Source organism: Haliotis rufescens, unplaced genomic scaffold (genome assembly GCF_023055435.1).
Source record: "Haliotis rufescens isolate VD_foot unplaced genomic scaffold, xgHalRufe1.0.p SCAF_6, whole genome shotgun sequence".
NCBI classification, from domain to species: domain Eukaryota; kingdom Metazoa; phylum Mollusca; class Gastropoda; order Lepetellida; family Haliotidae; genus Haliotis; species Haliotis rufescens.
The window spans coordinates 24,985,362-25,002,975 of NW_025964334.1; the positions used below are offsets into that span (position 1 = coordinate 24,985,362).

General features: G+C 40.1%; 1 protein-coding gene across 4 annotated transcripts in view; it reads right to left on the bottom strand.

The window, feature by feature from the left end:
• Positions 1 to 17,614, bottom strand: part of LOC124111428 (CD151 antigen-like) — a 64,991-nt gene that overhangs the window by 2,873 nt on the left and 44,504 nt on the right. For all 4 annotated transcript variants that reach the window (XM_046471127.2, XM_046471129.2, XM_046471128.2 and 1 more), the window contains 7 exons: positions 13,924 to 14,027; positions 10,702 to 10,911; positions 8,649 to 8,723; positions 6,115 to 6,204; positions 3,371 to 3,445; positions 2,589 to 2,729; positions 1,010 to 1,093 (listed from right to left, as the gene is read on the bottom strand). In XM_046471127.2, coding sequence (XP_046327083.1) covers positions 1,010 to 1,093; positions 2,589 to 2,729; positions 3,371 to 3,445; positions 6,115 to 6,204; positions 8,649 to 8,723; positions 10,702 to 10,911; positions 13,924 to 13,989 — 741 coding nt within the window. In that variant the 5' untranslated portion in view covers positions 13,990 to 14,027. The remainder of the gene's footprint in view (positions 1 to 1,009; positions 1,094 to 2,588; positions 2,730 to 3,370; positions 3,446 to 6,114; positions 6,205 to 8,648; positions 8,724 to 10,701; positions 10,912 to 13,923; positions 14,028 to 17,614) is intronic.

Consider the following 17,614-nt stretch of genomic DNA (forward strand, 5'->3'; position numbering starts at 1 on the left):
ACCAAGTCAGCAAGCCTGACCACCTGATCCCGTTAGTCATTACAACACCCAACAATTTCTAAATTATGATTTTTCGTAAATTGGTAAAACTTGACCTCACTTATTATGCTGCACCAGCTCGACAGCATTGCTCATAACATAAACTGTTGTGTTTGAAAATCATATATTTGAGTTTTTACAAAAATAATCAACAGTATCAGTATCACAGTGGCTTAAAATTACTTAGACAACTGTTAACCTAGCAATGGTTGAAGAGTTACTTCCCCTTCCCTATCTGTTCTCAAGATTGTTGTGAAACATTAGTTTCTGTGACAGTTCTGAGAGCCACATAATTATGTTTTGTGCAGTTACAAGCGATCCTGAGAGCCAAATAATTATGTTTTGTGCAATTACAAGATATCCTGAGAGCCACATAATTATGTTTTGTGCAGTTACAAGATATCCCGAGAGCCACATAATTATGTTTTGTGCATTTACAAGTGATCCTGAGTGCCAAATAATTATGTTTTGTGCAGTTAAAGGATATCCTGAGAACCACATAAATGTTTTGTGCCTTTACAAGCGATCCTGAGAGCCACATAATTATGTTTTGTGCAGTTACAAGATATCCTGAGAGCCACATAATTATGTTTTGTGCATTTACTGTGATCCTGAGAGCCACATAATTATGTTTTGTGCAGTAACAAGATATCCTGAGAGCCAAATAATTATGTTTTGTGCAGTTATTGTGATCCTGAGAGCCACATAATTATGTTTTGTGCAGTTACAAGCCATCCTGAGAGCCACATAATTATGTTTTGTGCATTTACTGCGATCCTGAGAGCCATATAATTATGTTTTGTGCATTTACTGCGATCCTGAGAGCCATATAATTATGTTTTGTGCATTTACTGCGATCCTGAGAACCACATAATTATGTTTTGTGCAGCTACAAGTGTTCCATTGTATCACTGCACCGATGATAGTTGTGGAACATACAGCTTGCATTCCAAGTAAACCTGATTATTACCTGTATCAATGCGATTCCAATTCCAACACATATGAGAATGATGCTTTGACCGCCAATCCAATCACGGATAGCTGGAAAACAGCCCTGAAAACAAGGAAGTACCATATCACACCACTGGGAGTACAACTTGTATCAGCAAGTCATGATGCTTCATAAAAGAGGGTTGTGCACCCACCATTGGGGGCCCCAAAGTCATACTTAACATTTATATATTGTAAGTTTTATTCAGACACATTTTGCAAAAACTAGCACAACTACCAAACACAATGAATACACAATGTCATTCAGAAAGTGGTCAAATGTAACAAAATGTAAATTTGGGATAACACCTTTTAGTAAAGAACAAATTCTAGTACTTTTAGGGTTGAGTCCCATCCAGGATTCAGTCAGTGATCTCACCCACTCAGACACTGGGGCTTCCACAAAAATGAAAGTCAGACAACTGGTAGTCTAGATCACGTACTTTGTGTACCCTTCTCACAAGTCTAAATGTATACTAAGCACAATATTTCAAGAACTTTTTGCATTTATATATATGTAGCACTTAAATGTTAAACGCAGTATCACAAAAAACACCACTCTTTTCGAAAAAACTTATCTGTGCTTGTACCATGTCATGTTTAATCCACTAAAACCAATACATAATGATAGAACATCTTCCAGGTGTCTGTGAGATTACTACTACCCATTTCTGGTGTTTCCCGCCTTGATATTGCTGGAATATTGCTAAAAACAGCGTAAAACGATACTCACTCACTCCTAATATCCAAGAAAACAATCTTTCCAGGTAAAAGTTCAAACAAATATGTCTCTTGATTCATTTATATTGAGGGGTCCATGGGCGGATACAGCTTTTTTTTAAAGGGGGGGTGCACAATTAAGATCTATTTATTGTCTTTGGTGGTAATTTATACAGAAATAAAGATTTTTTTCGAAATAAAAAGTGGGCTGCGCACCACCGCACCCCCCCTCTGTATCCGCCCATGGGGTCACTCATATGGGTCTTCAATGCCTCTTCAATCTTGAGTGTAGATCTATACCAAACTCTCTCAGCAGATTCATGTTGCAATTAGCCTTGTGAGTATTGACTGACTGACCGACTGACTGATTGTTAATTTCCAGCTCATGAGTGAGTAAAATACTGAGCTTAGCTGTCGATTAGTGAGTGAGTGAGTTGGGTTTAACGCCACTTTTAACAGTAATCCAGTTATATTGCCTTGTGTCAGCTTAATGTGGTGGGAAAGCCCAAAGTGATGCAGGTCTCAGATGTTACCATTTCGGTGAAACCCACGAGCACAGGTATGGTGCTGACAGACCTAGAAACATAATCTGGGTGACTCGGGATTCGAACACACAATCATAGGTTTCTGGCATGCCCAAGGGACGCAACTCTGCACAGCGAATAGCAGCGCCTTAGACGACTGTGCCACCCGTGCCCCCTAACTGGCGATAAGGACCTTTGAGATGGTGCGTCATTTCCGTAACTTAAGGGGCCAATGGATTCATGGTATTTATCATAATATCATGAAGATGTGATACACAGGTAATCAAGGATGATGACACATGTCAATCAACGCACCCTCTGCTGCAGCTGTGTCCTGTCCTCTGGTTGGATGGGGCTGCCAGGCTCCGCCTCTTCCCGACAAATAGTCGCGTTAGCTGGCCTGTGAGACTTGACATCCTTCCCCTTTCCACGGCAGCATGTGTCCGGCACATACCGCTGAAGGAAACAACACATGACAAGTATTGTCGCAAAGTCTGACCAGTAACACTGTTCAAAGTACCAGCCTTCCTGACAGTCATGGACTGCAACTTAAAACATGCAGTTCCGAAGGTCTGGTTGATTATTTTGTAGATTTAGTAAGCAAAATAAAGGAGAGGAGCTTATATGGTGAACGGCTATAAGACAACGACCCGATTGTAAAATATTGCAGACGTCTTGCAATATATCAGCGATGCATGATCTCAAATATTCTCATCTGTAGTTATTTTCTTTATTGTCCAGTCCAAACAAAAGAAATCAGGACCGGCAACTAAGTTGATTGACAATTTATAAGGCTAGCCAGTCCAGCTGTTCGGGTGGAATTTATCTGAATTTTTAACACTGCCAGTAATAGACTACTTAACAGCTTAAGAACAAACCACACGAGGGTATAATGTCATTCTTAAAACAATCCATGATTAAGATATATTTTCACTCAATGGTGTCTTTTTAGAAAGCCATATGAATAGAATGTTTGAGTACACCACCCAATTTAGTATATAGTTTATCAGATCGGATTATTATATCAATACCACTGTCCATTATATGATAAATAATTTATTTCTTGAAATTATACAGAAATTGACAAGAGGAAGTACCTTTGGTGGCATCTGATTCAACACCCACTCGCTGTTCCTATAGTCTGTGTAGTTGTCAGCTCCGCAGCAGTTGAACTGAAACAGTCGGACACTATAAGTTGCAGCAGGATCACGAGGGGTACATGGGGATTTATGTGTCGCCAGAGGCGAGTGGTATAAAACTTAACGAGGGACACACAAAAACCCCATGTGCCCCAAGTGATCATGCTACAATGAATTTATCCAGAGACTATATATCGGAATATGGTCTCTGAATTATCTTACTGACATGTTTAAATATGACATTGTAAAAGAACTAAAACAAATTCAATATTGGTAGAAAACAGCTGTTCAATTGAGCTGAGGTTTACTTTTGCTATGTCACGTGACTTTCATTGAAAACCGTGCAGCTTTTTGTTTCAATGGGGGATTTATTCTGCCTCTCAGAAATCCACATGCAGCCTGACTTGCTCGTGGTGGGGTATAAGGGATTTATTCTCCCACTGAGAAATTATTTCCCTCCAAGGCTGGAGATATAGTATTGTATCAAGATCACGTGGACCAACATTCAACATTCTGACTTGGAGGTATGATAACAGCTTATATACAGGTTACTTATGTTATTTTATTAAGTTTGTCATACAGTCATCCCTCGCAATAATGCCCTTCACGATACCGCAGATTCCGTTAAAACACAGGGTTTTCAATGGCTCCTATAAATGATAAAATTGTCCCCATGAACACACATCTTCATGTCATTGCAAATAGTATATCAACAAATCTGTACTGAATAACACAAGTTAACCATACACAAGGATCATCTTGTGTAGTTTAGTGCGGATGGTAATAAAAAGTCTTCATTGTAGATACCTAGACTTGGGACTTGGGTTTGTGAACTGTTTGATTAAATGAGTATGAGTATGTGTAAATCAGAAATATTTTTCTTGCGAGAAACTCAGGGAATATATACCCTACGACCACCATTATTCTGTTCCTTGATTCGTTTTCAAAAGATGATGACATTCGTAATTCAGTCAGTTAGATTAACACTTAGAATATGAAAACATTTCTTTAAAATAATTGTAATTTATTTTTCAAAAGAACCCTTTCTTTTCTGCTGTTTTCACTATTCTTTATATACTCCAGTCATAGTGCAGGACTATCAGTCAGTTAGACTAACATCTAGTCTCTGAATTGAACATATTTTACAGAAAAAACAGTAGTTAAATTATAGTTATAAAATATAATAAAAAGGAGCCCAGAGACTTTCTCCATTTTCATACTGAAGTAATCTTGACTTGCCAAACATTACAGACTTGCATGGGCTGTATTGGATATATTTGGTTCAGGGTCTGCATGACAGACTATCAGTCAGTGTAGAGATGAGCGGCTGTGTTGACTACTTGTTGTAATGAAGGGTGACAGGTGCAGGTACACCACAGTGTCCACCTAAGCTATGTGATGTGATGTGAGTGATAAGGCTGGCTGTCATATTACCGTATTCGACATAATAAACGCTCCGCTCTAATAAGCGCCCACGGCAATATTTGCTAATATATTGGCTAGAGAACAATCCCAATTAGCACCCCTTCCGACTGATCAATGAACACTTATTTATTCGTGTATAATATGCACTCGTGTAATACACACAGACTTTTCTTTTGTATCTTTTCAGGCTGTCAGCATAAATCACAAAATTTACGATCTTTCATCTCTGGGTTTTTTTCTCACCAAACTTATATTCTAATAAGCGCCCCCTTTTTCTAATTTTGAGAGCGCCCTGGGCACTTATTACGTCGAATACGGTACCTGATTTGGCCAGAATCTCAATGCTTGGCCTTGGAGTAGGAATGTGGGCTCCTGATAACTTATGAGTAAAAACTCAATGGCTCAAGAAATTATTATTCACATAGGGTATTGACAGTTTTCTTCAGGTATTCAATATATTTTAACTCTCTTGGGTCCAGTCTATTGGGTATTTTTAGACCAATGAGTACACATTTAAAAAAAAAAATTCTACTTAAAATTCTGGTTTAGGTGACTTCCAATTTGTACCTTTGTGTGTGCTGCCAAGTGCTGCATAACAGTGATATACATGTCTTATTAACAATAAGTGAGATGTAGAGCCCTTTTTATGCATTACTCACTGCAGTAGAGTTCATGTATGTGTGATGTCTGCATTCCAACAGAAAATGAATATATTTATTACCTACGAGGGCAAACATATCAGGGTTCATAAAAATCGTATGCGCCCTAGGGTCATATCACAGCGTATTGTTTCCATCATCCGGATGGCATTGTAGACGTCATTCCAATCTTATTTTGATGTGAGGTCGGAATCACATCACACGATGTCCTAGCCGAAGATTGTCGACGTCATTTGTCAAATTGTGGTTCCGCTGCTGTTGCGACTTGTTGTCCATATAGATGAACACTTAAATTTGTCTCTGTGTGTAGACATCTTCTCTGGTAATGAATTGAACATTATATTCATGTTCATGTGATACCATGTTTATGAAACTCATGCCTAAATTCTGGTAATTCTGAATTTAGACACTCGTGTCATAAACTTAGTATGAACACGAATATAATATCCTCTATGTAGAATATAATATCCTCTATGTACACAAGTTGAAAAGGATACTTTGGGTTATGAGGCAGAGTGTTGTTAAGCCATTAGAATTCATAAATTGTTCATGCATACTTGTACCATTAATTGGGCAATGGTGATTTATGTTGTGTTTTCCAGTCCGAGTAACACTCACCTCAATTTGTAGGAAGTCAATGGTAGAGTTGCCTGCCCCTGTGTAGTTCTTCACTGTGTCTATCAGCACCCCATGACCTTCACTTTCCAACTGAAATATGTGAAACATGACATGCGAAACACATCGACTTGTGAAACAAGCAAAGCATCATGATACATGAATTACATGATTATGATTAGTATTAACCTAACTGAGTCTGCTCTAAGCCTGTGGTTGATAGTTTGTTTGTTTGTTGTTTAACACCGCACCCAGCAGTATTCCAGCTATATGACAGCTTAGTTTAACGTAGCTGGCTCAGACTGGTACATTGCTCAAACAGATGCGGTAAACAATAAATTTGAACAATTTCTAAAAAATAATATCAATGTCACTCCCAGTTTGCTGTAATCTCAATCTACATTAATAACGTAGAATTAAAACCAACTATGATCCTGATCAACCCCCGCATTCTACGTTCAATACGTTCTTGAACAATATGCCTCTCAGCCAAAATTTGAAAACATAAAAAACTGCCTAGCAAGGACCACTACCTCTTGTAAGGCCATCATGGCCATCCTCTCAATGTAAAATGGGGTCATAGTCATACTGATAATTTGTTGTCCCGAAACATTGAGCTAAAACCTTCAGTAACTGTCTTGTTACACAACTGACCATGATGCCAGCAATATCTCGAACTACTTGTCTATGTGATGGCGGTCCCACCTCCGCCTCTACGTGATATCTGTGCATATCCACAAATTCTGGCATCATGATATTACTTGAATTTATGTGGGCCCCATTCATGTCAAACCTGTTGTCAGGTTCAAGAACCATCTTCAAGGCCATGAATGCATGTGGTATCACGTGACAAATGTGATACCTATCGCGAGAAAGAAAATATACTTGTATATAAGTTTACAATAATGCATGGTGTTTCAGCTATATCTTGTACATGAACATACATATGCAACAATATAATCATGTTTAGGTAATGTATATGAATGTAAGATCCAACTTTATAATAGTCATCTATGAATTTTAGATACTTGTATGTAGTTGTATTGATATAACTGTAAAGTAGGGTCAAATAGGTATCAAAAGGAATCACAAGCCTCATGGAAGTTGCCATTTATTCATCTAAAAATAGGGGTGGTTGGGTAGCCGAGTGGTTAAAGCGTTCGCTTGTCACGCCAAAGACCCAGGTTCGATTCCCGACATGGGTACAATGTGTGAAGCCCATTTCTGGTGTCCCCCGCCGTGATATTGCTGGAATATTGCTAAAAGCGGCGTAAAACCAAACTCACTCACTCACTCACTCATCTAAAAATAGGATTTACAAAAACTTGGAATCAACAGGAATCAGGTAATCATGAAACGGAATCGGGATCAAGGCGCTTTCACACAATAATTGACATATGACCAACGCCATTATGCTTTTATTTTGGCACAACCGTACCCAATCTTTGAAATTTGCACAACCCACTGTGCTAGCTGATCCTCTTCATCGTTTTGATATTCCATTGGCACTTTTTGTTTTATTTTATTACAGAGTGTAGCTTGGGGAATAACGTAAGATACATTAGCTTTTCTTGCGGACATTCCGCGAGCGTTGACTGCTTCAACTACCGTTTTTAGATTTCAAGGTCAAACAAAGGTTTACACTCATGTTGGTTCACTTCCTACATGTTATTGTAAAACATGTCAGTAGATCTAAATAAATAGAATAGATTTTACAGATATTACAAAAAATCCGAAAAACTAAAATGCAATAATAGATAATTACACTAGAACATTTTTTAAGAAAATCTACCTTAATATAGGAATAGGTTGTACATAGACATCTAAATAGAATTATTTGTTATCATAATGAATATTTCATTTCCATCTTATTTTAATAATGATGCTTTAAGTTATATTAACTTAAATATTGCTATGAACAATAAAAAAAAGTCTGATATGTTGAAATGTGAAGATATTTTTTTGTTTATCTAAAAAAAAAAGGTCTGAGTACTACCTTACCACTTTTTACATCAAGGTAGTATTCGGACATCGCTTTAATAGTACGACCCATAGTCTTTCATGGAATGCCGTGACATTCACTTAAAGTTCTATCGTACATCAAAGTTCATTTAAAATGAGTCATGCAGAAAACACTAGCTTAAACCAGAAACAACATTGCTTAGCAATAATGTAAGACAATGTAGGGGCGTGGCAATCACGTTGAAAAGGTGATCCTGGACGGTTTGTTTAGATAGTTATCTCTAGCAGACGAATTTTTAAATGGCATTGGTGGAAAGAGCTTGCCTGTTAATTTTGGATATTACCAGTTTGCTTTATTAGCTATAAATAAATGTTTGGTGAGTGTTCAGCTACCACCGCTGTCCGGGTACTACTGCCACTACATATTCATTAGCCAACATAGTTGAGTAAAAAATTTGGCTCAAGCCTGAAACATAGGGCAATGATTATATTTATGCCCAAAATCCAAGATGGCTGCCAATATCAATGACAATATCTGTTAGAGCAAGAATGCAAGACACAGCATCCATACTTACATATCCCTTCTCAACCGCCACGTAGATGCCTGCTCCCAGCTCACCACACATCACTACCGCCATACAGAAGATGTACTGCAACAACAATGTCCACCTTAGCACAATGAATCATGGGAAGGGTTCTCAGTCAGTTCAAAGAGAAGTGCTTGAGTTAGTGAGAAGGCGATTAACCAAATTCCAGCAATATAACATCCAGTGATATCCTGATTCAGTCTCACCCATAATAACGAGCAATATTAAAATTATTCTACTCAAAAGAAGTTAAAGAGCACTTGATTTTGTCAATGAGTATTGTTAATCTTTCATGACTTGACAATAATAAAATTGAGTGCTCTTTTAACTTCTTTTGAATAGTATATAGGACAGCATGTCATCTCAATATGGGGTCCAAAGTTCAGTTTTTCCTAAATGTTTACCACTTTGGTGAATCCCATGCTTACTGATCACAAAACTGAAACTGGGACCCTTAACCTAGGACTACACATCCTAGCAGAGCCAAGGGACACAACTCTGCATTGACCGTTGTGGCACCTTTTATAATACCTTCATGTGGCTACCATGCCCCATACAAAAGAAAAAGCCTGATAAAAGTTTGATGTTTTGTTAATTTGTTGTTTAACGCCACACATGGCAATATTCAAGTCTGGATCAGACAAAACAGTGGTTGATATCACGCAACCAACCAAGTCACTGAGTCTGACCACCTGATCCATATTGCCAGCTTGACAAGCATGTGTTGCTGGGGACCAATTCTAACCAAGAATACCCTCAGGTTAGCAACAAACTGTAGGTGCCTACTAGATTTGAATAATGGCGTAATAATCTGCTGGAGCCCCATGACGGTGCCTGGGTTTTGAATTAGTCAATAATCAGATCTTAATCAGTTATGTTAGCACTTTTGTTCAGACTTATAAATATCAATTTGACTGCAAGTCATCCCTGAGCTCACTGAGCAGTTATTATCAGTAGTCTTGGTTCCATTTCAAGAAGCAATCTTAGTGCAATAATGGTGTAATAACCATACTCCAGCATAGACTTGTGACTTGTGACTGTCGTAGAGCCACGATGATCCTAACTTCCACACTCATAACATGGACTTATGACAGTTATAGAGCTATGTAACTCACACACTCTAACATAGACTTACAACAGTCATCGCGCCACAATGATCGTAACTCACACACTCTAACATAGACTTATAACAGTAGTAGCGCTACGATGATCGTAACTCACACACTCTAACATAGACTTACAACAGTCATCGCGCCACAATGATCGTAACTCACACACTCTAACATAGACTTATAACAGTAGTAGCGCTACGATGATCGTAACTCACACACTCTAACATAGACTTACAACAGTCATCGCGCCACGATGATCGTAACTCACACACTCTAACATAGACTTACATCAGTAGTAGCGCTACGATGATCGTAACTCACACACTCTAACATAGACTTACAACAGTAGTAGTGCTACGATGATCGTAACTCACACTCTAACATAGACTTACAACAGTCATCGCGCCACGATGATCGTAACTCACACACTCTAACATAGACTTACAACAGTAGTATCGCTACGATGATCGTAACTCACACACTCTATCATAGACTTACAACAGTAGTAGCGCTACAATGATCGTAACTCACACACTCTAACATGGACTTACAACAGTAGTAGCGCTACAATGATCATAACCCACACACTCTAACATGGACTTACAACAGTAGTAGCGCTACGATGATCGTAACTCACACACTCTAACATGGACTTACAACAGTAGTAGCGCTACAATGATCATAACTCACACAATCTAAAATAGAATTACAACAGTAGTAGTGCTATGATGAGCGTAACTCCCACACTCTAACACAGATTTAAAACAGATGTAGTGCTACAATGACGATCATAAGTCCAACACTTTAACAAATGTATCTCTAAAACTGCCTTGTGAAACAGGCCGTTGATCAGTACAGTGAGGGGGGTCAGATACATGTAATAATGATTTTTTCTCAAAACAAGTAACTAAACCGTTTGATAAACTTACAATTCCCAACATGAATGCGCTTTCCCGCACAGCACCACAGCAGCCACAGAATCCCACGAAGAACACAAACGCTCCCACGGCTATCATAATATAGGCTGCCGTGTACAGGAATCCTACGGGCAGACCGATATCAATGGATTTGAGGAACTTATCCACTTCATCTGACACCAACACAAATATTCCTGTTCCAAGGATAGCACCTCCAGAGATCTGCAACACACAAATCAGACATTGACATCATCCTGCTGTATCTGCCGTTACAATGTAAATACAACAGTAAATGTTAGTATGTTTACAATGTGGACAATTCACAGTTTCTATTATCCTACATATACCAGACATTCACCAGTCCAAAAGGCTTCTTTGTTGCTTAACGCCACAATCAGCAATATTCCAGCACTATGGGTCTGAAAATAATCTGGACCAGACAATCCAGTGATTGACATCATGTGCATATATCCATGGAATTGGGATACAATGACATGTACCAACCAAGTCAGCGAGCCTGACCACTTGTTCCATTTAGTCACCTCTTATGACAAGCACATGTTTCCAAAGGCCAATTCTAACCCGGAATCTTCACAGGGCTAATCCAAATCCCACCATGTTGCCACTCTTCATATTAATTTTCCGTAGACCAAGAAGATTGTTAGAGAACTACTACTTCTACAATGGTGACAAATAAAATCACTCAGTTTAATGGTATCAGACATGATAGTGAATGAGTGATTGAGTTACGTTAGTACACAGCAGGTCCCAGATAAACAAATAATCAGTTGTCTCTGGTTTCTTTCTGTCCATTGTAGCCCTGCTCGCAGACAGCAGAGGTAATGCTTGAAACTTATGACTACTTCAAAGGGTGGAATACCATAAAAGTGTTCTGTCATTGGCATTTCGAAGTTGGTAGAACAAGAGTGAAAGAATGTGTTAGGTTTAACACCACTTGAACAGTATTTCAGTTGTATCACAGGGTGTCAGCTTAATGTGGGAGAAAAGCCCAAGTGATGCAGGTCTTAAGACATTTACCACTTTGGTGAAACCTATGAGCACAGGTATGGTGCTGACAAACCTGGAAACATAATCAGGACAAATCTGGGATTCAAACCCAAAATATGATAGAGCCACAGCATTACACATGGCAGGATGTAAAATTAAGTGGAATGAATGGGTCTGAGTGAAGACGATGATACTATAAGCATTGTCTGTATCCTGGCATTGTAAAGGGACATAATTCTGCACAGAGAACTGCAGCAACCTTGACTAATGATTCACTTGTGTCCCAGAACAACCTGGCACAGTAAAGGGACACAACTCTGCAGTGTCAGACACAGCTGTGCCCAAGAAAAACGTTGAATGTATAGGCCTGATCAATGTCCATGTGTCCTGCTTCCTGCACATCCTGAAAACACTGGCACAAAGTGCAGCTGTACACATGCAGCTAGATGGTGCTCTCTGCAGCACAGTGAACATGCACTAAGTCCTCCAGGCATCCTCAGTGGTATCACCCAGTCTATCACATTTCCAGGGTATTACCAGAAATACCCCCAAGACCTAGCTGGATCACTCAAAGTGTAATTTGATTGGAGAGTCATTTTTCAGCCTTATGTCATTCAAATCAGACTGAAAGTGAAGCTATGGTAGCAAATAGGTCCAGGGTATTTATCTCTATGAAAACCTGCGAAGATCCGCCTTTGAACAGGTCTTCGGCAACCCATGCTTGCCGTAAAAGGTGACTATGGTTATCATAAGAGGCGACTATACTTGTTGTAAGATGCAACTAACGGGATCAGGTGAGCAGGCTCACTGACTTGTCATGTCGTCGTTTCCCAATTGCGTAGATCAATGTTCATGATGTCAATCACTGGATTGTCTGGTCCAGACTCGATTATTTACAGACCGCCGTCATATAGCTGGAATATTGCTGAGTGCGGCGTAAAAAAAGAACAAAAAACAACAACAAACAAACACATATAATACTGGAACGGAGATATAATTCATTCACCCATCCATGTATCCAAGACTTGAAGTGTGTTCAGGGTGCCACACAGTGATTACCACTGATTTTGGATCAGTGTGCACTCAAGTTACATTCTCAGCTCCCTGGGAAGTATACAGCCTGCCTTTCAGAGGCTATATGTTTTTGCATTCACATTACCATCTCATCCCACCAGGTACCCAGTTGCTGATGGGTGAACTGAGGCTTATTTGGAACAGTCACCTTTGTCATGGAGATGACACACGTTTCAGTAACTTGTCATTCAGTGGGGGGTAGGACAGAAGAGCTAGAAACTCTCAAGAGTCATGCAAGACCTCTGAGCGTGGTCACCCATCTACCTCCTCTTAGTTCCAAGCCTAACTTAACTTCACCATATTTCTGCACTGTGCACATGATCACATGCCACTTGGAATGCCCAAAGAATTATTCCTGTCCCTTGGGCTGTAGACTGGACTCCTGTCTCTGCTAGATCCTACAGATGACATCCTTACCTTGTCAGCTTGCTGACGGGGTTAACCTCTTAGGTCATGAGGACAAGACATCTGACCTCTGATCAGAAGGTCTGTGGTTCGAATCCCATCAGGGGACTCTGAAATTTAATGGCCACTACATTGGCGCCCAACGTGGGGCTGAGCACGTTCATATTAAATTTGAGCAAAATAAGACTCAGTACAATACTATGCGGCCCAGGACGTGCCTTCTGTTGATGGGGAAGTATGTAGCAGGGCGTGGAGTCATCCCACAGATGACATTCTTACCTTGTCAGCTTGCTGACGGGGTTAACCTCTTTGGTTATATGGACAAGGCGTCCGACTTCTGATCAGAAGGTCTGTGGTTCGAATCCCATCACAGGACTTGGAAATGTGATGGCTGCTACACTAATATAGCGATGATGCTTACCTATTTGCTACCTTGTTGTAAAAAGAAAATGGGAGCCTCGAAGCAGTTTGTTTGTGAAACTAAAATTGCACTTGCAATGATAAAAGCTGAGTCGTTTTTTTTTACAATTGATATCACCCAAAACAAATCGTGTGCATCCACAGTGCTTTGGCTGGGGACACACTTGCATTACTGGACACCAATATGCATGCGCATGTATGATAGGAAACGGTATGGATTTGTACCACATATTGTGGTCGCTGGTTGATTAAAAGTGCCAAGCTTGCAGTGCGACTCAACAGTGGACACAGTTAATCTGGGCTGCTGACTCATCGAAAGACTCTTACCCAGAAGATGAAGTTGAAGATAATGAGCATATATCTGGAGCATGTTGCACAGCCTCCCTCCGCCATCTTGAGATGTTGTGTATACTCGGCTGTAGTCACTCAGGCTGAAACATAAGGAGGACAGGGTCAGGATTACTTCTTGAGATGTTGTGTATCACTCGACTGTAGTCACTCAGACTGAAACATAAGGAGGACAGGGTCAGGATTACTTCTTGAGACGTTGTGTATCACTCGACTGTAGTCACTCAGACTGAAACATAAGGAGGACAGGGTCAGGATTACTTCTTGAGATGTTGTGTATCACTCGACTGTAGTCACTCAGACTGAAACATAAGGAGGACAGGGTCAGGATTACTTCTTGAGACGTTGTGTATCACTCGACTGTAGTCACTCAGACTGAAACATAAGGAGGACAGGGTCAGGATTACTTCTTGAGACGTTGTGTATCACTCGGCTGTAGTCACACAGGCTGAAACATAAGGAGGACAAGGTCAGGATTACTTCTTGAGACGTTGTGTATCACCCGGCTGTAGTCACTCGGGCTGAAACATAAGTAGGACAGGGTCAGGATTACTTCTTGAGATGTTGTGTATCACCTGGGTGAAGTCACTCAGACTGAAACATAAGGAGGACAGGGTCAGGATTACTTCTTGGGACGTTGTGTATCACCCGGCTGTAGTCACTCGGGCTGAAACATAAGTAGGACAGGGTCAGGATTACTTCTTGAGATGTTGTGTATCACTCGGCTGTAGTCACTCAGGCTGAAACATAAGGAGGACAGGGTCAGGATTACTTCTTGAGATGTTGTGTATCACTCGGCTGTAGTCACTCAGGCTGAAACATAAGGAGGACAGGGTCAGGATTACTTCTTGAGACGTTGTGTATCACTCGGCTGTAGTCACTCGTGCCGAAACAATGTATCTTCACCCACGTACATCCAGTGTAATGTCTCCATTTTATTGTGATAAATACCCGGGACCCATTTGCTACAATAGGTTTGTTTTTAGCCTGATTAAAAAAGCACAACATTAAGATACTGCTGTCCAATCAAATTACTCTCTCAAGCAAAAGAAATTCTGTGCTAAGTTAGCAATAGGAGTGATGGATTTGGTGACGTCACTTCAGAAATGAAACTATGGTAGAGCACAGATCTAGGAAATTTATCTTGATAGAATGGAGACAATATACTCTTCATACTTGAGGATAATGTATTACATGCGTTGACTTAAATGAATATTGTACAGAAGTTTCCATATTGGACAGTATACAGTAGGGTTAAGACACTACATGAACAATAATACAATAGGTACTGCAATCATATGCTCACTATACACTATTTGGGAATAACAGCATCATTTTGCGGGTGTTAGGCCTGGCTGGTTCAGTCTTTTGAACAGATTTCCTTGGTCAGTATGAACATGGACCCTAAATATAGATCGTATTAAGTGTCCATGCTATGAAGTAGCAAGAGGCAAAGTATAATCTAATCAGTTGCAGATTGTTGATCTGAGGATAATCTCTTTGAATAAAAAACTTACCAAAACTACAAACAAACAAAAAATTTTTTCTGGAAAACACTTCACTTCACTTTTGTAATACTTAGGGGAGAGTTATTTGTAAAACTATAATTAAATTGGTAAATTGTGACAAGGAATAACAAATGCTGAAGATTTTATTTTTCAATTTGGCAATTTGTTGCGCAGACCGACGCATAAAACAACTGGACTAGATCCAGTTTGTCATTAAATGATGAGCGTGTATATATTGCTCCATGACAAACAGATCTATGTTTAAGCCAGACAACACTTTGGAAGAAGCTACTGAACCAACCACAACAATGATTTCCACAGATATCACATGCCTATATTCTAGTCCAATCGCTTTACACATAGGTCTGAGCTACCAAAAAAAATTTGTACATTTGCCAAATAATCACACTTATCCCAAATGAGTCAATGATTGTATATGTGTGGCATTATATGTTAATAAACTCATGTGTGGATAGTTTTTTCTTTTGTATTTTATGTCATGATTGGTTCCTTTAAATATGTTGTGGGTTTGAAATAGAACCACTGCCTCGCACATGTCTGGTCACAAAACTGAAACCATAAGCTCTGGTTTATCTAGTGAGGTAGAAGGTTTACACTTGTGTTATTGACTTGACAATTACATGATCAGAGTCACTGGCAGAGATCCAGAGAAGGAGTGTGCACATTCATCCTCCTACCTTCTTATTCCTGTTTGTTTGTTGTGTTGTTTAACGCCGCACTCAGCAATATTCCAGCTGTATGACAGTGGTCTGTAAACAATCGAGTGTGGACCAGTGATTGACATCATGAGCATCGATCTACGCAATTGGGATCGATGACATGCATTAACCAAGTCAGCAAGGCTGACCACCCGATCCCGTTAGTCGCCTTTTACGACAAGCATAGTCACCTTTTACGGTAAGCATGGGTTGCTGAAGACCTATTCTAACACGGATCTTCAGACACTTTATGGGTCAACCCGAATCAGTTCTACGTTGTGTTCATCACTTACACAATGTGCACCTCAAATACCTTCAAAATCATAGATCTGCCTCTGAGAATGTTAAACCTACTGGTGTGGAGATAATGGACAGAATTGGCAAACTATAGGTAGCGTTACAGAATGAGTTGCTAAGCCAGTCCTGCCTTAGCACATAGTGTACTCCAAGTCACTAGGGCTGGGACGGGTAACTTGGGTACCCGGGTCGGGTAGGTCCTGAGTAGGATCCAGGTACCCAGAGGACTACCTGGACCCGTGGTTAGTCACGTGATATATTGTTTCATGACAAAAACTCACTATATCTCAGTGGTTACTACAAGTCCCTAATGTTCATATTTCTTTCTGGCGATGCACACATTCCTTTTGACTTGTATATGTTTGAGTAAAGATAAAGCTTCAGTCAGCTTCAGTGAACGCATGATTTGATCGTTTGATAAATGTATCTCAATAGTTTTTGCCAGGGCTGTGTAAAACAATTCCCAATCAGACATCTTGTTCCCAACTTGAGACCTGCAGTGGGTACCCGGGTAGGGTCGGGTAATAGGGGGTCGGATACCCAGGTAGTAAATTTGGACTCGTCCCAGCCCTACAAGTCACTCAAGGTTACCATGTTGCAAAGGCAGACTATTGTAGATGAGATATCCACAATGGCTGGAGTGTTGACAGTACTTTGATGTGTTGCAGTAACAGGACCTCCCTAGCTACACCATGGCATGCATCCCCATCTACACAAACCTCTTGTTTTGTCTGACCGAGACCCATCACTCTGCCCCACACTCACATCACTTACCCCAGATGAAAGCCCAATTTAACTGGTTGGCTGGTTGTTGTTTAACACTTAGCAATATTCCAGCTATATGATGACGGTCTGTAAATAATTGAGTCTGGACCAGTCAATCCAGTGATTGACATCATCAACATCGATCAACGCAATTGGGATACAATGACATGCATCAACCATGTCAGCGAGCCGGACCACCCAATCCCGCTCGTCGCCTCTTACGACAAGATGTAAATAATCAAGTCTGGACCAGACAATCCAGTGATTGACATAATGAACATCGATCAACGCAATTGGAAAACAATGACATGCATCAACCAAGTCAGCGAGTCTGACCACCCGATTCTGTTAGTCGCCGCTTACGACAAGCATAGTCGCCTT